At 51.5% G+C, this 22901-nt stretch overlaps 1 protein-coding gene across 1 annotated transcript in view; it reads left to right on the plus strand.

The window, feature by feature from the left end:
• DNAAF5 (dynein axonemal assembly factor 5) overlaps positions 1–21611 on the plus strand; it is a 37069-nt gene extending 15458 nt beyond the window's left edge. The window contains exons 7-13 of the mRNA XM_079719592.1: positions 2411–2554; positions 3983–4151; positions 6476–6623; positions 9801–9951; positions 11109–11265; positions 12815–13006; positions 21226–21611. Coding sequence (XP_079575718.1) covers positions 2411–2554; positions 3983–4151; positions 6476–6623; positions 9801–9951; positions 11109–11265; positions 12815–13006; positions 21226–21362 — 1098 coding nt within the window. The 3' untranslated portion in view covers positions 21363–21611. The remainder of the gene's footprint in view (positions 1–2410; positions 2555–3982; positions 4152–6475; positions 6624–9800; positions 9952–11108; positions 11266–12814; positions 13007–21225) is intronic.
• Positions 21612–22901: the final 1290 nt, after the last annotated feature.

Genomic DNA, 22901 nt, shown 5'->3' on the forward strand with positions numbered 1-22901 from the left:
CGGAAGCATTTCTGTTCTAGAAGGTGCATCTTGAAAGTTTGTGTAGGTGTTTCAGTACACGTGTTGCAAGCTGTACAGCAAAGGAAACGTCTTTTCACACCTGAGTGTTGTTACAGGAAACCTTGGTCCCTCGATCCATCTAGTTCAGAGCACATGCTTGGTTCCTCTTCCTCCAGCCCTTCCAGGAAAGATTTACTCGGTCCTGCAAACAAAAGGCCCCCTTCCACACACGTGTCTCTAGACACGTTCCAGCCTTTGGCCAAGGGACCAGCCGGTGTGAACCCCAGTCGTGTGACCCACTCCCATGCTCACACGCCTGGGGCCAGGATGCACGGCCTCCGCACAGGGAGGGGTCATCCTAGTGTTTCCTACAGTCGTTGTCCAGGGACTGTGAGGACAGGCCTCAAATGCTTCAAGACCAAACTAAATGTAAAAGCCCCGGGTTGAGCCAACAGGGCCCCAGAGACATTCGGCTCGTCTGCCTGGGCCTGTGCTCAGCTGACAGGACCTGAGCCTCTGCTTTGAAATCTGGCTGTTTATTGACAGCGGACTGAGATGCAGAAACGGTTGATAAAACAGAAGTAAGTTGTTTCCTCCTGTTTACTCAGGAATCGGGTGTGGGGTCTGGGATGGGAGTGCCTGGTGCTTTCTCTGGTGAAGTTGTGGCATCTCCCTCTGTGTCAGTTCCCTCTGTGTCTTGTTTTCTTTTTCTGTGTGTGTGTGTGTGTGTGTGCGCGCGTAGGTAGGTAGGTAGGTAGGTAGGTAGATGTTGAAAATCCTCTGGTTAAATATCACGAAATCCGTGAACGTTAAGGCCCCGTTTCCTCAGAGGTGGTGCCGTGTTCACAGCAGGAGGGCAATGCTTGTGAAAGACACAGACCTTTGGTTAGTTCCAGCATCTGGAGGTGTCGTGAGATGGCTCAGCCAATGCTGAGAGCAACTCCCTGTTTATTATTTTTTTTAATTTTTAAAATTTATTTATTGTTGTCTGCATCACATCTTCATTGCTGTGCACAGGCTTTCTCTAGTTGCAGCGAGCAGGGGCTACTCTTCATTGCAGTGCGTGGGCTTCTCATTGCAGTGGCTTCTCTTGTTGCGGAGCATGGGTTCTAGGTGCGTGGGCTTCAGTAGTTGTGGCGCGTGGGCTTCAGTAGTTGTGGCACGCAGGCTCAGTAGTTGTGGCTTGCGGGCTCTAGAGCACAGGCTCAGTAGTTGTGGCGCACAGGGTTAGTTCTTCAGCATGTGGGATCTTCCCGGACCAGGGCTCAAACCTGTGTCCCCTGCATTGGCAGGCGGATTCTTAACCACTGCACCACCAGGGAAGTCCCAATCCCTGTTTATTTTCATTGAAAGAATGGTAGTTCCTTAAATATGTATTGTAGGTCATTTAGAAATTAGCCAAAATCATGCCCTCAAAAAAATCAATCAATCAGTCAATCCAGGTCTGAAAGAAATGGGGCTGTGGGAAAAGTAAGTATTTGAATAAAACACCAATTTTAGCTTCTCAGGGAAGTTAGGACCCCCAAGTGGCTGAGGACATGCCACAGTGAATTTTTTGTTTAAACTTCCATGATTTATATCACTTGTGAATGAGTCATAGGATTTTAGAGCTTATTCAGAGTTCAGAACCAATCCATTCTCTAGCCAAATCTTCACCAAACTTTTGAGCTCACACCCCCATTAGTAAAAAAAGAAAAACCGTAAGCATTTTGCCCCGGTTCCCTCTGTCCTTTATGAAACAGCAGAGCAGGCGTGTGGGAGGGGTGTTCTAGGTGGTTCTTCCTCTGGGTCACCCACCCCGTGCCCACTCCTGGCCCCCATTTCACAGTGGATGCGGCTGGAGCCCGGGAGGTGAGAGATGGGCTCGACCCAACCGAGGTGTCACCTTGACCCCCGGCAGTCTGGAAGCATCTTTGAATCATAGAATTTTATTTTTCTTAACTTAGTATCATAGAAACACTCAGAAGTGCACAGAAGGGGAGGGGAGCAGTGTGCACCCCTCATGCCTGCCGCCCGGTTCCAGCCATGTCCCCCTCGGTCCAGCTTCTCTCTGACTTTGGGGGTAGGGTGGGAAGAGCTGGGGTACTCAAAGCAAATCCAAGATTCCCTGTCCTTCCACTTGTCACTTCTACAGTGTGTGTCACTAACACATGCAAACTTTTTAAAAATGTAACTCAAATACCATTAAGCACGTAACAAAGTTGCCATGAATTCCTTGATTCTCGGGGATTCAACAGGGATTCGGTTTCCCTGTTGTGCTGAGGGACACCCTCCTTATGGCTGAAGTGCCAGAATCCTGGCCCAGTCCACTCGTGGGGTCGCCGTGGCTCCACGGCCCTGGTCGGTGGGGCCTCCTCTGGGCCGCCGGGCGGGTGCAGGGGTGGCTGATGGTGCCCTGCCCTCTCCACAGCGCCTGTACGGGGAGCGCCTGCTGCAGTGCGTGCAAGCCGTGGTGTCCGTGAGCCGGGAGGACTGCCGAGGTGCCGGCGTGCCGCTCATGGAGGTGCTGGTGACCGTCCTGGCGCTGTGGGGACCTGCGGGCCTTGGTGCCAAGGTGAGGGGGCCCTCCTGCTTTGCCTCAGCCCCTGGATGGGAGGCTGCCATCTGTCAGTCTCTGCTGTCAAACTCCAAGCCTCGGGCTTGCCCAGCGAACTGGCTACCTTAGATGAAAGAGTCTATAACATGCGGGGTGATTCGTTCTCTAGGAGGCCTCAGGGGCACACGGGATTTTAAATTCCCTCCAACTGCCCATTGGCTTCAGGATCTCAGAGTGAGGCCGCCTGCTTAATCTTGGAGAAACAGGCAAGAAACGAGGCCTCCCTCGTCTTAAATCTGCGTTTGAGTGAGGTTAAGAATACACACGTGCACCGGAGGTCAGAAGAGAAAATAATATCATGATTTTCCTATTTAGTTGCAGCCCAGCTTTGCACAATTGTTTCCATTCCCCTGGCTCTGTTTTTTTTTTTTTTTCAAATTCTTTTCTCCATTGAACTTCCTTGCTTCTTTATTGTTTTGGCCGTGCCACGTGGCACGTGGAATCTTAGTTCACCAAACAGGGATCGAACCTGCATCCCCTGCATTGGAAACACGGTGTCTTAACCACTGGACCACCGGGGAGGTGCCCCCCCGCCCCAGGCTCTGTATTTAACTTAAAATCTTCTGACATCCAGCTCCCTGCGGCTGCGAGGACCATCCAGAGACCCGGCTGTCTGACCACTTCTTCCCAAACTGAGAACTTGGCTTCTCCCCCTGGTTCTCTCTCCCCCTCTCCATCCACACTGTGTCCGGGAGGCTCCCCGCCTGCCCTCCCCTTCCCCTGGGCCTTCCTAAACTGTGTTTTCTTTCTCTCTTAAAAAACCCCCTTTCCGGAGGGCACGTGTCTGAGCAGGGAGGTCGTCACTGTAGGGCTGTATATAGTAGAAAAGCTGAGTCTGTCGTTACGGGTGAGTCTGCAGGCCAGACTGGGGCCCCGGGACAGCTGCACAGAGTGCTGGGGGCATCCTGTTCCTAAAGCCCTAGGGAGAGGAGGGTTCGGTCCTCCCTCTCCTCTGTGCCCGCGGAGCAGCAGACACGCTGTCGCCGGCAGTCTGGTCAGGTGAAGAACTCTGAGAGCGAGGACGTGGGCCCATCTTTGGCACCCGTGGTTTAAGTCTGTTCAGTGCAGTCGCTGAAACCGCCAGCTCCTCCTTCTCCACAGATGGAGCCTGGCTGGGACTCCAGGGTGAGCCTCCCGCCCTGCAGGGACTGCCCTGCCCCGGGTGGCGCATCATGGGGGGTGGGGGGACTGTGCCTGAACTGCCTGTAGATGCTCGTTTGTCCATTTCATTATTTCTCATACAGACAGGAGGGGCGTCGTGGGAGCCCCGGGCCATGTGGCGTGTGCCCGAGTGGCTCTCCCTCCCTCAGGTGGTGAGGACGGGTCTCCAGTGGGGTCTGTGAGTCCCAAGATCGGCTTGTCCCAGCCTGTGACTTGCTCCCCCAGGTTCAGGAGACGCTGGCTGAGCTGGCTGCGGTGGAGAGCGTGGACGGCAGCCAGGACCTCTTCCGAGCTCACGTGGGCCCCCTCCTGGAGTGGCTGGCTGCCTCGCACCAGGACTGGACCAGCCACTCCACAGGGCTCCTGCAGTTTGACGTGGTGCTCGCTCACTCAGGTGAGCCTCAGACAGGCGCCCCGGGCGGGGTTCGGAGCGCTGGTCCCCTGGTGGCCCCAGCAGCCCCGGCACAGACCGGCAGAGCTGCTCAGCACCCCCCGGGAGGCGGCACGCCAAGGCCTGGTTCTTCAGAGTCACTCACGGTCACTCTCGACCTGCGGAGAACAGCTGTTTTAAGGAACAAAACCTTAATTTAAAAGATGCTGCGGGGCTTCCCTGGTGGCGCAGTGGTTGAGAGTCCGCCTGCCGATGCAGGGGACACGGGTTCGTGCCCCGGTCCAGGAGGATTCCACATGCCGCGGAGCGGCTGGGCCCGTGAGCCATGGCCGCTGGGCCTGGGCGTCCGGAGCCTGTGCTCCGCAAGGGGAGAGGCCACAACAGTGAGAGGCCCGCGTACTGCAAAAATAAATAAATAAATAAATAGATGCTGCGAACTTTATAGTGAAGACTTGCTGTAACGTGGGTCTTTAAAGTCTTCCCAGGCACACATTTTTATGTTAAACCTTTTTTTTTCGGGGGGGGGGAGAATTAGTTCAAGAGTGTGACATAGGACCAATGTACGTTTTTAATTTTGTTTATTTATTTGGCTGCGTCGGGTCTTAGTTGCGGCATGCGGAATCTTTCGTTGTAGCACGTGGGCTCTTCATTGCAGCACACAGGCTTCTCTGGTTGTGGTGCATGGGCTTCTCTCTAGTTGTGGTGCATGGGCTCAGTAGTTGTGGCATATGGGCTGCAGAGCACGCCAGCACAGTAGTTGTGGCACGTGACCTTAGTTGCCCTGCAGCATGTTCATTCCTGGACCAGGGATCGAACCTGCGTCCTCTGAATGGGAAGGCAGATTCTTTTTTTTTTTTTTTTTTTTTTTGCGGTACGCGGGCCTCACTGTTGTGGCCTCCCCCGTTGCGGAGCACAGGCTCTGGACGCTCAGGCTCAGCGGCCATGGCTCACAGGCCCCAGCCACGGCATGTGGGATCTTCCTGTACCGGGGCATGAACCCATGTCCCCTGCATCGGCAGGCGGACTCTCAACCACTGCGCCACCAGGGAAGCCCGGGAAGGCAGATTCCTAACCACTGGGCAACCAGGGAAGTCCCTATGTTAAACCTTGAAAGCGTGACTTTGCATGGCGTCCTGTGTGGCCCGTGCTCGTCCCCCAGGTGCTGCCTACCCTCTGTGCCCGCTTGGCCTCCCGCCCCAGGGATTAGGGTAGGACCGGCAGGGCAGCAGGACTCCGAGCCCACGGTCTTGCACGCCATGCTCCTGGCCACAGTGCCCCCTGGCAGAAGCAGAGCTTTGGGCTACAGTGGACCCTCCAGTCACGCTTGTTTTGCTTTGACCCTGGGCTTTGAGGTGATGCCTCCGAAAAGACTGAAGTCCTGACTGAGTACAGAAGTAGAAGACCGGGTGTAAACCAGAGGGCCTGAGGGTAACGTCTTCACTTCTGACACACGATGTCTTGGGTCAGCACAGGGCCTGGCGGGGAGGGCAACTGGTGACCCGATTCTTCTGAGCTGCGGCTCACGTCTAGACCCCGGAGACTGTGTTCTCCCCATCACGTGACGGTCCAGGTCCTGAGCACCGTCACTGCGTCTGGGATCCTTCCAGGCTCGGGGACAGTGGCACAATTTGTTCATCTAGTAACAGGCATGGGAAAGGATGCTGGCGGCCAGGCTCAGGGTCAGACATCAAGCAGCCGACGTGGTCCGAATGATGGGTTTTGGTTGGCCTTTAAAAGATTGCTTGGGGACTTCCCTGGTGGTGCAGTGGTTAAGAATCTGCCTACCAATGAAGGGGACACAGGTTCAAGCCCTGGTCCGGGAAGATCCCACATGCCACAGAGCAACTAAGCCCATGCGCCACAGCTAGTGAGCCTGTGCTCTAGAGCCCACGAGCCACAACTACTGAGCCCGCGCACCACAACTACTGAGCCCGCATGCCTAGAGCCCATGCTCCACAGCAAGAGGAGCCACCACAATGAGAAACACGTGCACCGCAACAAAGACCCAACACAGCCAAAAATAAATAAATTAAAAAAATAAATTAAAAAAAAAAAGTTTGCTTGACTTTAAATTTTTTTAAGAATTTGGTAAGATGTAGGGAAAAAAAGGAAGTTTACATACCAAACAATTAGAGCCATGGGGTGGGAGGGTCAAAGGGAGAGGCGGAACCTGGCGTCCTGTGCTGAGAGCATCCTTCCCGGAGCTGAGGGTGCATGTCCGCTGGCCGTGCCCAGCATGCGCCTTCACTCGCGGCCAGAGCGGCTGCAGGGCTCCCGTCCTCCCCTCCTCCTGCCACGTAGGAATGAGGCCCCTGTCTGTGCTCTAGGCCCTGCCCTCGGAGAAGCCTTGCCCCAGCTGGTCCCCATCCTCAGGAGCTGCCTCCAGCCAGCCCGGGACCCACCCATGCGCCTGAAGCTGTTCTCCACCCTGACGGAGCTGCTGCTGGGAGCCAGGGAGACGGTGGACTCGCAGGGGTAGGTCGGCTCCACCCACACGCGGTCCCGCCATGCTGCCCCCCACGCGGTCCCCCCATGCTGCCCCCCACGTGGTCCCATGCTACCCCCCACGCGGTCCCCCCATGCTGTCCCCCAATGCTGTCCCCCACGCGGTCCCGCCATGCTGCCCCCCATGTGGTCCCCCATGCTACCCCCCACGTGGTCCCATGCTGCCCCCCATGCTACCCCCCACACGGTCCCATTCTGCCCCCCATGCTGCCCCCTACGCGGTCCCCCCATGCTGCCCCCCACGTGGTCCCCCCATGCTGCCCCCCACGTGGTCCCATGCTGCCTCCCATGCTAGCCCCCACGCGGTCCCCCCATGCTGCCCCCCACGCGGTCCCCCCATGCTGCCCCCCACGCGGTCCCCCATGCTGCCCCCCACGCGGTCCCGCCATGCTGCCCCCCACGCGGTCCCCCCATGCTGCCCCCCACGCGGTCCCCCCATGCTGCCCCCCACGCGGTCCCCCATGCTGCCCCCCACGCGGTCCCCCCATGCTGCCCCCCACGTGATCCCCCATGCTGCCCCCCAACGTGGTCCCGCCATGCTGCCCCCCACACTGTGCTGCGGCTGAGTGGTCCCCATGTGCCCCCGCACTGAGGTGTCAGGTGGGACCTGGGGTGACCCTGAGCTCTGGGTCCTGCCGTCAGGCGGCTCCCCACACAACCAGCACCCCAGGGAAACGGCGTAGTCCTGGCAGCAAGTGCACCGCATAGAGAGACACTAAATCAGTCGCGTTCTTGTGGTTGTTAAAATTCCGTTGAATGAAAAAGTTTTAGGGAATGTTAACTACTAATAGTTTATACATTAGCTGTTCTCAGCTTTAAAAGGCTTCTGGTACCTTTCAGGCCCCACAGAGAATTGATTGAATGACCGTTAAAGGTTAGAACTTAGGAAACTCCTGTCCTCCAGAGGGATGAGGCAGCGTAAGCACCCGGGCCTCCAGCTCGGGGCTCCGAAGGGAAGGAGGCGGGCGGCCCAGGCTGGATGTGAGGCCCCGAGCAGAGCCGGCTGCAGGCCCCGCCCTCTCCCTTTGCAAAGTGACACAGCGTCCGGGCAGGATGGGCTGTGGGGCGTCAGGCAGTGAGATGCTGTTTGCTCTATGGGGACCCGTCCCCTGAGAGGGAGCAAATCTTTGTCCTCGGCCTGTCCTGGACTTTCCTGGGGAAATAACGGGTCATTATTCAGACTTCACTTCTCTGGATGTTACTCTGATCTCTGCTCTTGGGCCTCTAGCCAGCCCATTGTATTGCAGGAAATTTTATTTCCTGCTTGTCTGCAAAGACTTCAAGGGTTAGAAGAGACTATGAAAAGGTTACTGAGTCGGGTCTGGCAGCTGCCCCGTGAGGAGAGAGCCGGCGGATCAGTCACTACCCCTCGGGGCCCCTGCTCCGCTGCGTCCCCCTGAGGACAAGGAAAGAAGCCCCCACTCTTGAACTGAGTTCCCTCAAGAAGCTGCTCTTGAAATCTTCTTGTGGAAAGAAACCGCTATCAGGAGAAGAAAGTTGTTCAATTTACAGTTATCTAGTGCAAGTATTAACTGTTTTTACAGGCAGGAAAAGATTTTGGAAAGCAACACCTGCTTGGTTTTGAACCTCAGGGTTACAAAGTGCAGAGTCTGAGATAGCAAAGGACCGCGGCCCCTCCCCACCCCACCCCACCCCACCCCACCCCACCCCCGAAAGCGCCTCTGGCACCGGCACACCCAGGTGGTGCAGGGCTCCCAGCCAGAGGACGGCGGGGGCAGGGGCACCCTGGCTGGCGTGCGATCCCCCAGTGAAGGAGGCCCGCCCCCCTCTCTGGGCGCCCAGACACCACCCAGTGCCGTCCCCTGTGCGAGCTTCTCCCGCAGGGGGAGGCCCAGATGCCGATGGCTCTGGAGGAGCCCGTGGGCCTGCCTGGGCTGGGCTTCCTGGTCTCGGGGGCAGCTGCGTTTGAGCAGGTGTGCGTCCTCTGGACGCCGGGTGCTCCGTCCTGGGGAGTCCAGTGCCTTCGCTGCTCCCAGCATTTCCCGGGAGTCCCGCCGTCTGTCCCTCCTCACGGCCAGCGCTCGGACCGCAGGCCCTCGTGGCCACGTCGCCTGGGCCGCCCCAGCCAGGACACGGGACTGAGCTTTCCAGAGAGTCCCCTGGTGAATCCCTTTGCAGGGAACAGCAGCTCCTTGCTAAAAAACTAAAGCACGCAGAAAACCTTGAAATGTGTGTGAGTTGTCCTGCACCAGGTCCCCTGTCGGAGGCGCCGGTGGCTCTGGAGTGCCCCCTGCTGGGGGCACGGCGCAGCCGTGGGCTCACAGGCCCTCACGCTGGTCCAGGTGCTGGTCCAGGTCCGGAAGCAGCTGGTGCTGGAGGCGGGAGCCCCCTGTGAAGCGTGCTCCGGAATGACCCTGGGAAGCAAGTCAATGAGTCCTTTGTTCGGCAGAATACGTCTTGCTCCATCAGCAGAGGCCCGTGGGGTACAGGAGTCGTACGGAGGGCTGAGGCTTTTCCCTGGGCTTTTGGACAGGGCCTCACGTGTGGCTCCGCTGCTGGGTGGCCAGGCCAGCCAGTGGAGCTCAGGGCTGGGATTTCGTTTTGCTTTGTGTTTGTCCTGACGGCGTGTCGAGAGGAAGGTCCCCGACTATGTTGGCGGGAACATCCGTGTCTCCCGGTGTCTTGACACATGAGACCGTAGGTGCAGCCCCAGGGTGCCCTCTTGCCAAGGTAGTGGGCGTGGTCAGAGGGACCTCACGTGGTCGCAGGGACCTCGAGGCCCGTCTCTGTAAGGTTGCCGCCTGTGGGAGTGACTTGCCGCCCCATCGGTGCCCAGGGTAGCGCGGCCACCTTTTTCTTAGATCCAGGAGGGGTGTTGGGGGAGCCCCTCGGCCACAGAGTGGGAGGAGGCTGGAATACACCCCCAGCCCCGGGGTCCAGTCCCAGGAGAGGCGGCAGGAGCCCGAGTGCAGCCCTGCCCCGTCATAGCCGTGGGAGAGAGCCCCACGTCCCCTCCCTGGCCACCACCTCCGGGAGCGGGGGCTCTCATCCAACGTCCAGTGTTCGGTTTCCACTTGTCTGGTCTGTTTGGCCTTCCCCTCCACCCAGTCCGTTTCCCAAACGGAAGCGCTTCCTGCGGGGAGTCTGGGTGCCTCCCTCACCTCCTCTCCCCTGCTTCTGCTCCAGACAGCTCCATGGCTACCTGGACACCCTGATCACGGACATCTTCATCCCCAATCTGCAGTGGCACGCGGGGAGGACGGCTGCAGCCATCCGTACAGCGGCTGTGTCCTGCCTGTGGGCGCTCATCAGCAGCGGGGTCCTGTCAGATGAGCGGGTAGGCTCGTGCGTCCTGGACCCAAGAGGGGAACAGGCTGTGCCCTGGGCTTCCGGCGCCTGCCTGGCGCACCTGCCGCAGGTGAAGAGCGCTCACCTGAGCTCCTGTCCTGATAGCGGCAGCAGATGCTCCCAGACAGACCGAGGGGACGGGACTATGGGGCCGGAGGGCGAGCAGAGGTCTGGGGGGAAAGCCTGTTGTTTCCTTGGGTCACATGGGGGTTTTCTGAAGTGACTGTTACTGTTTACAAGAAAAGAATTTCATCACAGGAGTCTGACTCAAGAGCGTTGTTTGTATTCATATTTCCAGTTAGATGAGGAATTGAGGAAACAGTAGAAGTAGGGAAAACATTGTGGTACCTGAATAGCTGTTATTTAAGTTGAAATGTCCCCCAAACTTTACTGGACACAATACCCAGTCCTGCTAGTAAGTAGTGGGCTGTGTAGGATCGGTGCCTAAGACTTTCTGAATAACAGATTTTTTAAAAACCAACTGACCGATGTTCAAATTATCTGGATTTTAAAATCAAGATTCAGGTCTGCTTCTTACATAGAAATTTCAAAGTAGCTTTCCAGACTCAATCATACTTGCATCAAAACCAAGTCTTGGTGGGCTTCCCTGGTGGCGCAGTGGTTGAGAGTCCGCCTGCCAATGCAGGGGACATGGGTTCGTGCCCCGGTCCGGGAAGATCCCACATGCCGCGGAGCAGCTGGGCCCGTGAGCCACGGCCGCTGAGCCTGCGCATCCGGAGCCTGTGCTCCGCAACGGGAGAGGCCACAACAGTGAGAGGCACGCGAACCGCAAAAAAAAAAAAAAAAAAAAACAAGTCTTGGGGCTTCCCTGGTGGCGCAGTGGTTGAGAGTCCGCCTGCCGAGGCAGGGGACACGGGTTCGTGCCCCGGTCCGGGAAGATCCCACATGCCACAGAGTGGCTGGGCCTGTGAGCCATGGCCGCTGAGCCTGCGCGTCTGGAGCCTGTGCTCCGCGACGGGAGAGGCCACAACAGTGGGAGGCCCACGTACCGCAAAAAAAAAAAATAAAATAAAAACAAGTCTCTTCAGTGACAGGCAACAAAGTACACAGTGCATGAGTAGCAGTCTCTGTCACCAGGGAGGCACCAGCCGTGACCCACAGCTTGTGTGGTTTTTTTTATTGCAGATACAGGAAGTGCAGGAAATGTTGATGCCTCAAATTCTAACCACCCTGGAAGAAGATTCTCAGATGACTCGATTAATTTCATGCCGAGTCATTAACGTATTTTTAAAGACCTCTGATGGTGTGATTGATCCAGACAAATTCATCAAGATTTATCCTGGTAGGACATTCTTCTTTTCCAAATCATATGCCTCTGTTTGTTTGACAGTTGTTTCTTTTGTAGGAAATATAGAAAATGCTACTTTAACTTCTGGTCAGGTTGGTGCTATGAGTCTAAACGTGGATGTGACAGGTATGGCGTCACTGAATGTCACTGAATAAGTAACATAGCATGAGAAACAGGACAGACGTCTTGTGGACCGGAATTGCGGGGTGGGTGGGAGCATAGACCCCCACGGCGGGCGGGGTACCACCCTGTGGCCTTCGGTGTGAGGGCTCCAGCCCTGCTTCGCGTTTCCCGTGTCACTGCCTCTTGGAGCCTGAGAGCACCGATGAGTCCCGGCCACAGAAGTGAAACCCAGCCCCGGCCCCGAGCAGAGCAGCGTCACTGGAGGTGGGCCTGCAGCCGAGAAGCTCAGGGGCTGGTGGGTGTGCCCACGCTGGGGGAAGGTGGAAGGTACAAGCCCTCAGTGCCATCTTCTCCACGTGTGGTTGGGATCCGCGGAAATCTACAAGGGTAACAGCCGTTCCAAACGAGTTGAGCACTTCCTGTGGCACGGGCCACGTCTGGCCCCAAGGGTGGCAAGAAGCAGCCCCTGAAGCAGCCCAGGAGGCGGACGAGGAAGACCAGGCGTGCCGGCAGAAACAGGAGCTGAACGCGGCCTGGGGAAGGGCCCCCTGTCCACAGGCAGAATTAACAAATCTGGCAAAAAGGGTTCCTCGTGCCTGAGGCAGTGGTGACCCTTAGCCCCTCCTGTGTAAACATCTGGATTCCCTGCTGTAACATCTGTTGCCGCCTACGGCTAGAATGAAGTGTTATCTTGGAACCTATCCGCATGTGTAAGAATAAACTTTTGTAAAAAGTAAAAAAGCAAGTTGAGAAACAGAGATGGAAGCAGGAACACAGAAACCCTGGGAGCAAAGATGGGGGCGGGGCTGAGTCTCTAAAAGACGCCAGTCGCCAGTCGTAGGGGCAGGCGCGTCGCGTAGATCTGTGAGAAGAGCACGCACTGATAGAAGCCTCACCCATTCACAGGAGGTGTTTCTGCGGGTCGGGAAGGACTGTTCGTCCACTTTCAGCAGTGGGACATCTGGTCCCAGAGGCTCAGCAGAAACATAGCTGACGTAGCTGGTGGCCGTCGTGTCACCGGGCGCTCAGCTCTGTCCCCAGAGCCACGGTGGGCAGAAAGCGGGGTCAGCAGACGCCCTTCCTGTGCCGTCTGCTCCTTGGGGAGGATGGGGCGTGAGGCCTGTGTGTGACTCTGAGTCTGAGCATCTCGGAGCCGGGGGGACCCCAGCCGCCTTGCAGGTCAGAGGGCGAAGACGCCCGGGCCGGGTGTGAAGCACACCTTCACTCTGTGTCCACGGAGTCCACCCCTGGGCCAGAGTGGCCTAGGGTCCCGGGACACCTGCTGCCACCAGCCCCTCCCCAGCACCCGCCTGTGGGTTTCCCAGGACGGGGGCCAGTGCTCCACAAGTGCTGGGAGCTTAGCTGGGCGCCGCCTGCCCTGGAACCTCTGCTCACACTCCTTTCTGGCCCCTCCTTGCAGAACTCTTAAAACGCCTGGATGACGTTTCCAACGAGGTGAGGCTGGCGGCCACCTCCTCCTTGGTCACCTGGTTGGAGCGTGTCGGGAACGAGGCCGGGAAGTGCTGTTACCAGAGCAACATTCAGCACCTGTACAGGGAGCTGCTCGTGTACCTCGACGACCCTGAGAGCGCCATCCGGGATGCCGTTCTCGGTAAGAGCTTCATGCCCACGCCCGGGCCAGCCACACGGGAGTGGCTGGCCGGGCGCCCGGACTCCCCTGGGCCCGCAGTCTTGCAACCCGTGTCCTCTGAGTTACTGCGGGTCCCAACGAGCTTGTATCCTGTGGCTTACGGCCCCTGGTGTTCACCGTGGTAGAAGTTAAAACTTGAGAAAATGTTAAGGTACTGATTAATTTGTTTAAAATAACAACCCATTACATTTTAACATAAATAACGTGGTTTTGAAAGATGTGTTTTGTAAAACAAAATAACCAGAACAGTGGCATTATTTTACATTTTTGTGAATCTCTCTAATGTCGAGCTGATAGAAAACAACCAGACGCACATCTCTGCGTTGCGTTGGTTGTGATGCGTGTCGTTTGGTTAAAGTATGTGAAAAACAAACGGCCCACACAGATGTAGTTGGAAGAGAGGAGTATCTTGATAGCGGTCCTCTTCCTTACTGCACCCTGACTGGACAGGTGGTAGTCTCCTCAAGGTTCCTTGGAGTGTAGACTCTGGAGCCACTGTGGAACCACACCTGTTCCACTCAAGTCCATTTCTCCGCCCTGCGTGCTCGCTAACGTGGACGCGCTCTGTTCTCAGTGTCAAAAAGTCACTGTTGGGCTTCCCTGGTGGCACAATGGTTGAGAGTCCGCTTGCCGATGCAGGGGACACGGGTTTGTGCCCTGGTCTGAGAGGATCCCACATGCCGTGGAGCAGCTGGGCCTGTGAGCCATGGCCGCTGCCTGCGTGTCCGGAGCCTGTGCTCCACAACGGGAGAGGCCACAGCAGTGAGAGACCTGCGTACTGTAAAAAAAAAAAAAAGTCACTGTTGGCGTCAAGCTCAGAAAAGTCTTGGGAAGAACAGCTTCAGGAGGCTGTCAGGCGTTTGGTGGCAGAAACAAGTTTCTATAATTCTGATTACTGCTTGAGAGCTTAAATTTTATCATCAGCCACAAATACTGTCACTTATTGGCTTACAAGAAAGCATCCTGTTGAGTCCCCAAGTCTGAATCACAAGAGTCAGTTGTCACTGGTCATTCTTTCAAGTAAAAGTGGTGTCTGGGAGCTGCCCAGCCCACGACCCCACTGCACACATGTGTGCCTCCCGTTCCGTCCCAGAGTGTTGAAAAGCTAAAAAGGAAGGACACGTGTCATATCCCCTGAACCACCACCGACGTGTGAGCAAAGCCACATGGCTGAGATGGCCATAAACAGACTTCAGTTTAGAGTGGAGTTCTGAAAACTGTTGAAATAACCCAAAAGAAGTCAAGAAAGGAGAACGAGAAGGACGCAGAGGAGGGACGAACAGGAAGCAGACAGAGAGCAGGTCCAGCCACAGCGTGATCTGTGACCACCCGCACTGGGCGCTCGGTGCAGGGCAGACGCTGTCAGTCCCTAGAAAATCCAGACTTCATCGGAATGAGTTTACTAAAAGTTGGGTGCTCAAGGGTTGAGATTTCCTAAAGTAGATGATTTTTATGCTTCTTTGAGGACATTAACTGACTCTTGCAGTGACTCACTCCCCAGAGCCCGGCCAGTGCTCGTGCCGCCCTGGCCTTGAGCCCTCAGTGCGGAGGGCGCCCCGTGAGCCGGGGGTCACGCCCTTCGTGTCACTGTGGACGGAGTTCTGACTCACACCCTCTGAAAGGTCTCAGGGCCCCCAGAAACCCTGGGGCACCCTTTGAGAGCCCCTGCCCAGGCCACCCGCAAGTTCAGGTGCCCCGTCGTGCTTTGAGTGCGGGCACCGCGTCGCTGCTCTCCGGGTAACGGAAACAAACTGTGAATTCGAGACCAATGGAAACTGCTTACAGCGGCAACAGCTGAGAGCAGACAGGTTGTCTGCCTTGGCTTTGCACCAGGGGTCGGCACGTGTGCTCGACTGGGGTTCCTGGCCAGCTGTCGCCCTCCCCATTCGTACAGACCGCACGGTTCGTACAGACGGTGAGCAGGGGGCACACAGACTCCCTCACACCTGCGCCCCACCACGCACAGCCTCCCCGTGATCAGCAGCTCCCCCGGGTGCTGCATCTGGTCCAGTGAGTAAGCCTCACAGACACGCCACAGTCACCCAAGTCCATGGTTTACGTCAGGGGTCACTCTGGGTGCCACACATTGTGTGGTTTGGACAAGTATATAATGACATGTATCCATCGTTATATTCACAGTATCATTCAGAATAGTTTCACTGCCCTAAAAATCCTCTGCAGTCCACCTGTTTGTCTGTCTCCCTGCCCTCCCAAACTTTAGTGACCACTGATCTTTTACTGTCTCCGTAGTTTTGCCTTTTCCAGAACGTCATGTACTTAAAATCATATAGTCTGTAGCCTTTTCAAATTGGCTTCTTTCACTTAGTAATAAGCATTTGAGTTTCCTCCATGTTTTCTCATGGCTTGAGAGCTCTTTTTTTTAGCACTAATATTCCATTGTCTGAATGAACCAGTTTATTTATACATTCACCTACTGAGGAGCATCTTGGTTGCTTCCAAATTTTGGCGATTATGAATAAAGCTTCTCAAAACATCTGTGTGCAGGTTTTTTGCCAACGTAAGTTTTCAGCTCCTTTGGATAAATACCAAGGAATGTGATTGCTGGATCATACCGTAAGAGTATATTTATTTTTGTAAGAAATCACCGAACTGTCTTCCAAAGTGGCCACACTATTTTGCATTCCCACCAGCAATGATGAGAGTCCCTGTTGTTCCCCATTCGGCCAGCATGTGGTGTTCTGATTCTGGCCACTCTGATAGGTGTGTAGTGATATCTCATTTTAATTTGCATTTCTCTGGTGACATATCATGTGAAGTATCTTTTCAGAGGCTTATTTTACACCTGTATATCTTCTTTGATGAGGTGTCTGTTAAGGTCTTTGCCCTCCCCCCGCCTTTTTTTTTGGCAGCGTTTGGGGGCTACTCTTCATTGTGGTGCATGGGCTTCTCATTGTGGTGGCTTCTCTTGTTGTGGAACAGGGCTCTAGGCACGCGGGCTTAGTTGCTCTGTGGCATGTGGGATCTTCCCAGACCACGGATCGAACCCGTGTTCCCTGCATTGGCAGGCAGATTCTTAACCACTGCGCCACAAGGGAAGTCCCTGGCCCATTTTTTTGTGTGTGTGTGTGGTATGCAGGCCTCTCACTGTTGTGGCCTCTCCCTTTGCGGAGCACAGGCTCCGGACGTGCAGGCTCAGTGGTCATGGCTCATGGGCCCAGTCGCTTCGCGGCATGTGGGATCCTCCCGGACCGGGGCACGAACCCGTGTCCCCTGCATCGGCAGGCAGACTCTCAACCACTGCGCCACCAGGGGAGCCAGTGGCCCATTTTTTAATTGGGTTGTTTGTTTTCGTATTGTTGAGTTTTAAGATCTGTATATTATAGATAATAGTCCTTTATCAGATATGTCTTTCTTAAGACTTTATTGTTAATTTTTTTGTTTCCCTTTAATTTTTAGTTTTTTTAATTTTTATTGGAGTAGAGTTGATTTACAATGTTGTGTTAGTTTCTGCTGTGCAGCAAAGTGACTCAGTTATACAGATACATGTATCTACTCTCTTTGAGATTCTTTCCCCATATAGGTCATTACAGAGTATTAAGTGGAGTTCCCTTTGCTATACAGTAGTTCCTTATTAGTTATCTATTTTATATATGGTAGTGTGTATGTGTCAATCCCAGTCCCCCAATTTATCCCTCCCCTCTTTTCCCCACTGGTAACCGTAGTTTGTTTTCTACATCTCTGATTCTATTTCTGTTTTGTAAACAAGTTCATTTGTATAATCTTAGATTCCACATATAAGCAATATCATATGATATTTGTCTTTCTTTGACTTACTTCACTTAGTATGACAATCTCTAGGTCCATCCATGTCACTTCAAATGGCATTATTTCATTCTTTTTTTATGGCTGAGTAATATTCTCACATCTTCTTTATCCACTCATCTGTCGATGGACATTTAGGTTGCTTCCATGTCTTGAGTATTGTAAATAGTGCTGCTATGAATATTGGGGTGCATGTATCTTTTCAAATTGGAGTTTTTTCCAGATATATGCCCAGGAGTGGGGTTGCTGGATCATATGGTAGTTCTACTTTTAGTTTTTTGAGGAACCTCCATACTGTTCTCCATAATGGTTGTACCAATTTACATTCCCACCAACAGTGTAGGAGGGTTCCATTTTCTTCACACCTTCTCCAACATTTATTGTTTGTAGACTTTTTGATGATGGCCATTCTGACTGGTGTGAAGTGATACCTCACTGTAGTTTTGATATGCATTTCTCTAATAATTAGCAATGTTGAGAGCATCTTTTCATGTGCCTGTTAGCCATCTGTATGTCTTCTTTGGAGAAATGTCTGTTGAGATCTTCTGCCCATTTTTGGATTGGGTTGTGTTTCTTTTGACATAGAGCTGCATGAGCTGTTTGTATATTTTAGAGATTAGTCCCTTGTTGGTCGCTTCATTTGCAAATATTTTTTCCCACTCTGTGGGTTGTCTTCGTTTTGTTTATGGTTTCCTTTGCTGTGCAGAAGCTTTTAAGTTTAATTAGGTCTCATTTGTCTACTTTTGTTTTTATTTTCATTATTCTAAGAGGTGGATCAAGAAGGATCTTGCTGTGATTTATGTCAAAGAGTGTTTTGCCTATGTTTTCTCTAAGAGTTTTATAGTGTCCTGCTTTACATTTAGGTCTTTTATCCATTTCAAGTTTATTTTTGTGTATGGTGTTAGGAAGTGTTCTAATTTCATTTTTTTACATGCAGCTGTCCAGTTTTCCCAGCACCACTTATTGAAGAGACTGTCTTTTCTCCATTGTATATTCTTGCCTCATTTGTCGTAGATTAGTTGACCATAGGTGCGTGGGTTTATCTCTGGGCTTTCTATCCTGTTCCATTGATCTATATTTCTGTTTTTGTGCCAGTACCATACTGTATTGATTACTGTAGCTTTGTAGTATAGTCTGAAGTCAGGGCATCTGATTCCTCCAGCTCCGTTTTTCTTTCTCAGGATTGCTTTGGCTATTCAGGGTCTTTTGTGTTTCCATATATATCAGATGTATCTTCTGCAAATATCTTCTCTCAATCTGTGGCAAAAGTTTTTAATTTTAATGAAGTCCAGCTTATCAATTATTTCTTTCATGGATTATACTTTTGGTGTTTATCTAAAAGATTGTTGCCATACCAAAGGGTCACCTAGGTTTTCTCCTATGTTATATTCTAGGAGTTTTATATTTATGTTTATCATCAATTTTGAGTTAATTGTCATGAAAGAGGTAAGGTCTGTGTGTAGATTTTTTTTTTTTTTTTTTTGGCTGTACGCAGGCCTCTAACTGCTGTGGCTTCTCCCATTGCGGAGCACAGGCTCCAGACACGCAGGCTCAGCGGCCATGACTCACGGGCCCAGCCGCTCCGCGGCATGTGGGATCTTCCCAGACCGGGGCACGGACACGTGTCCCCTGCATTGGCAGGTGAACTCTCAACCACTGCGCCACCAGGGAAGCCCTGTGTCTAGATTTTTTTGTTGCTTTTTGTTTTTTGGATGTGGATGTCCATTTGTTCTATCACCATTTGTGAAAAGACTGCCTTTGCTCCATTGTATCGCCTTTATTTCTTTGTCAAAGATCAGTTGACAGTATTTATGTGGGTCTGTTTCTGGTCTCTCTGTTCTGTTCCATTGATCTATTTGCCAGTACCACACTGTCTTGATTACTGTGGCTTTATAGAAAGTCTTGAAGTTGGGTAGTGTCAGTGCTCCAACTTTGTTCTTCTCCTTCAATATTGTGTTGGTTTGTTAATATCCACACAATAATTTGCTGGATTTTAATTGGGATTGCATTGAATCTGTATATAGATCAAGTTGGGAAAAACTGATATCTTGATAATAGTGAGTCTTCCTATCCATGAACATGAAATATCTCTCCATTTATTTAGTTCTTCTTTAATTTCATTCATCAGAGTTTTGTAAATTTTCTCACATAGATCTTCTATACATTTTGTTAGATTTATACCAAGGTATTTCATTTTGGAAGGTACTACTGTAAATGGAATTGTTTTAATTTCAGATTGCACTCATTCATGTCTGGTATATAGGAAAGTGATTGACTTTTTTTTTTTAATTTATTTTTGGCTGTGTTGGGTCTTCATTGCTGCACGCGGGCTTTCTCTAGTTGTGGCAAGTGGGGGCTACTCTTTGTTGCTGTGTGCGCGGGCTTCTCATTGTGGTGGCTTCTCTTGTTGCGGAGCACAGGCTCTAGGTGTGCGGGCTTCAGTAGTTGTGGCATGCGGACTCTAGAGCGCAGGCTCATAGTTGTGGCACATGTGCTTAGTTGCTCCGTGGCATGTGGGGTCTTCCCAGACCAGGGCTCGAACCCGTGTCCCCTGCATTGGCAAGTGGATTCTTAACCACTGCACCACCAGGGAAGTCCAAGTGATTGACTTTTGTATGTTAACCTTGTATCCTGCAACCTTGCTATAATCACTCATTAGTTCCAGGAGTTTGTCAGTTCTTTCCAGTTTCTACATAAACGGTCATGTCATCTGTAAACAAAGACAGTTTTATTTCTTCCTTGCCAATGTGTATATTATCTTTCATTTTCTTATCTTATCGCATTAGCTAGGACACCCAGTTTGGTGTTGAAAAAGAGTGGTGAGAGGGGACATCCTTGCTTTGTTCCTGATTATATTGGGAAAGTTTCAAGTTTCTTACCCTAAGTATTGTGTTAACTGTAGGTTTTTTCCTAGATATTCATTATTGAGGGAGTTACCCTCTATTCCTAGTTTACTGAATGTTTTTACTCATGAGTGGGTGTTAGACTTTGTCAAAATGCTTTTCTGCATCTATTGATATGATCATGTGATGCCTCTTTTAGCTTGTTGATGTGATGGATTACACTAATTGATTTTTGAAATGTTGAACCAGCCTTGCATACCTGCGATAAATCTCACTTGGTCTTGGTGTGTGATGCTTTTTATACATTGTTGGATTTGATTTGCTAATATTTTGTTGAGGATTTTTGCATCTATGTTCGTGAGAAATATTGGTCTGTAGTTTTCTTTTCCTGTAGCATCTTTTTCTGAGTTTGTATCGGGGTAATGCTGGTCTCATAGGATGAGTTAGGACGTGTTCCCTGTGCTTCTATCTTCTGGAAGAGATTGCAGAGAATTGGTATCATTTCTTCCTTAAAGGTTTGGTAGAATTCACCACTGAACTCATCTGGTTCACCTACTGGGGCTGGTGCTTTCTGTTTGGGAAGGTTATTAATTATTGATTCAATTTCTTTAACAGATATAGGTCTACTGAGATTGTCTATTCTCATGTGAGTTTTGGCAGATTATGCCTTTCAGAGAATTGGTCCATTTCACCTAGGTTATCAAATTTGTGGGCAAAGAGTTGTTCAGAGAACCAGTTTTTGGTTTTGTGCATGATCTCTATTGATTTTGTTTCAGATTTCACTGATTTATGCTCTGATTCTTCTTTTCTTCCGCTAACTTTGGATTTAATTTGCTCTTTTTTCTGGTTTCCGAAGGTGGTGATTTAGATTATTGATTTTAGATCTTTTTTTTTAATGTGTGCATTCAATGGTATAAGTTTCCCTGTAAGCACTGCTTTTCACTGCATCCCACAAATTTCGATACGTTGTGTTTTCATTTTCATTTAGTTCAAAATATTTTTTAATTTTTCTTGAGATTTCTTCTTTGACCATTGTGGTATTTACAAATGTGTTGTTTAATCTCCAGATATCTGGGGATTTTCCAGTTATCTCTTTGTTACTGATGTCCAGTTCAATCCCACTGTCTGAGAGCAGAGATTGTATGATTTCTGTCCTTTTATATTTGTGAAGGTGTGTTTTATGGCCCTGAATGTGGTCTATTTTAGTGAATGCTCCATGGGAGCTTGAGAAGAATGTATCCTCTGCTATTGTTGGATGAGATTGTCTATAGATATTTGCTTGATTGATGGTGCTCTTGGGTTCCGTCTGGGTGTACGTACCGATTTCCTGCCTGCTGGATCCGTCCGTTTCTGAGAGAGGGGCATGGGAGCCTCCAGCCACAATAGTGGATTAATCTGTTTCTCCTCGCAGCTATCAGTTTTGCCCTCCTGACCCCCAATCACTTCCCTTGCTCTGCAGTCTGCTCTGTTTATGGCTGTTGTAACTTTAATATGAAGCTAAGCTTGGCTTAATCTTTATTCCTGGCATCATAAAGGTGTTTTCCTGTTTTGCAGAGGCCCTCAAAGCAGGCAGTGTCCTCTTCCCTGACCTCCTGGTGAGAGAGATGGAGGCCGTCCTCCATAAGCATCGCTCACCCACCCACTGCGAGCAGCTGCTACAGCACCTGCAGGCCCTGCCGCCCGCCCCGTGACCGGAGTCCTGGGAGCAGAGCCTCAGCACAGCAACTGGGGGGGAGCGAACAGCCAAGCCGCGTCCTCACCTGGACTGGGATTCGTGGCCTTTAAATCTCGTCACAGGGCACCTTTCTGTCAAGAGCCGAGGACCCTCACAAGCAAGCCTTTAACAGCAAGAAGGATGTATTCTCTAAGCACCGTGCCCAGTGCTCTCCTGGGACAGTGCTTCACACCCAGCAGTTTTTGAAATAAATAACTTTCACTGAGTGGCTTCTGTATTTTATGACTAACTCATGCAATTCACTGAGAGGTCTGCCAGAAATCGACAGCCGCCTTCAAATTAAATGTCAACTTCTCATACCAAATCAGCACATTCTTTTTTTTAGTCTACGTGCACTGCTAGGTTCATGGGTTATTGGATCTTTCTTGCTTAAATGCCCACCAAGAAAGTTCTTCAGTATTTAAAAAGAAAAAAGACAAAGTGATTAAAAGAAATGTTCTTTCTTTGGGTTCTGTCTACTGAAACTTAATGTCTCAGTGAAAGACTGAAAAGAATTTGAAATCTTAAGAACTATTATCAGTGAAATCTTTTCCATTTAAAATACACTGGAATTTAAAATGTTGTGTGGATATATTTGGTCACAGTATTTTTTCTTAGGTCAGTAATTCTGACAGTTGAAAATAGGATGTTGAATCAGATATAATTTTGGTTGCTCTCTTGTAAGTAGCAGTAAAGTTGTATTATATTTTCCTGCACTTTCTATCCCCAAGTGCCTAAAAGATTTCATTTTAAGTGAGTTTTATTTCCATAAGCCAAATATTTATGTTAACACAAGGGGAAAAAAATGCTGTGTTTTTTCCAAAAATCAAATACTAACACTTATGTTTTGGTATTTGAAAATATAACTTAAAATATTTATTATAACTATTCTGTATGCCTGTCTTTGTGTGTTTTGATCATTGAAATTCAGACTCATTTTTTTCCTTAGATTTAACCTCACAGCAATCACAGCCTTGAGAATCCTGGGCCTTTGGACTGAGGGGGTCCCCACTGCGCATTGTAGTGCCCTCTCTGGACACCAGGTGGCAGGAGCTCCAAACAAGTTAAGACAAGGATGTCAGCAAGGCTTCCAAGGGCTCACCCTCCGGGTGGGGGTCGGACCTGGAGAAGGGCTGAGAACTGAACCTGCAGCACAGACCTGAGCCACTGCACCCCCGGCCCCGTGGTGACGCAACTCCTGACCGCAGTGACCCTTAAGAGTCTCTGAAGCCACAGTTTCTTTCCAAACCCCATTTCTGTCCCCCGGCTTACTGATTGCCCTCTGCCCTCTGTATCCTCTGCGTGTCCTTCCTCAGCACTATCTGGAGCCTGTTAGAGATGCATATTATCAGGTCTTGGCCCAGACCTACTGAATCAGAGACAGTGGGCTGGGGCCCAGCGGCTGGCCCTCCAGGGGATTCCGATGTCCCTGAAGTATGGGGACCCCTGCCCTGAGAACCACGCATTTTCACATCCAGCAAGAAGCTCCATCTTCTACCTTAGGTCAGACGTTCAG

This window comes from Hyperoodon ampullatus (genome assembly GCF_949752795.1).
Source record: "Hyperoodon ampullatus genome assembly, chromosome: 14".
Taxonomy (NCBI): Eukaryota; Metazoa; Chordata; class Mammalia; order Artiodactyla; family Ziphiidae; genus Hyperoodon; species Hyperoodon ampullatus.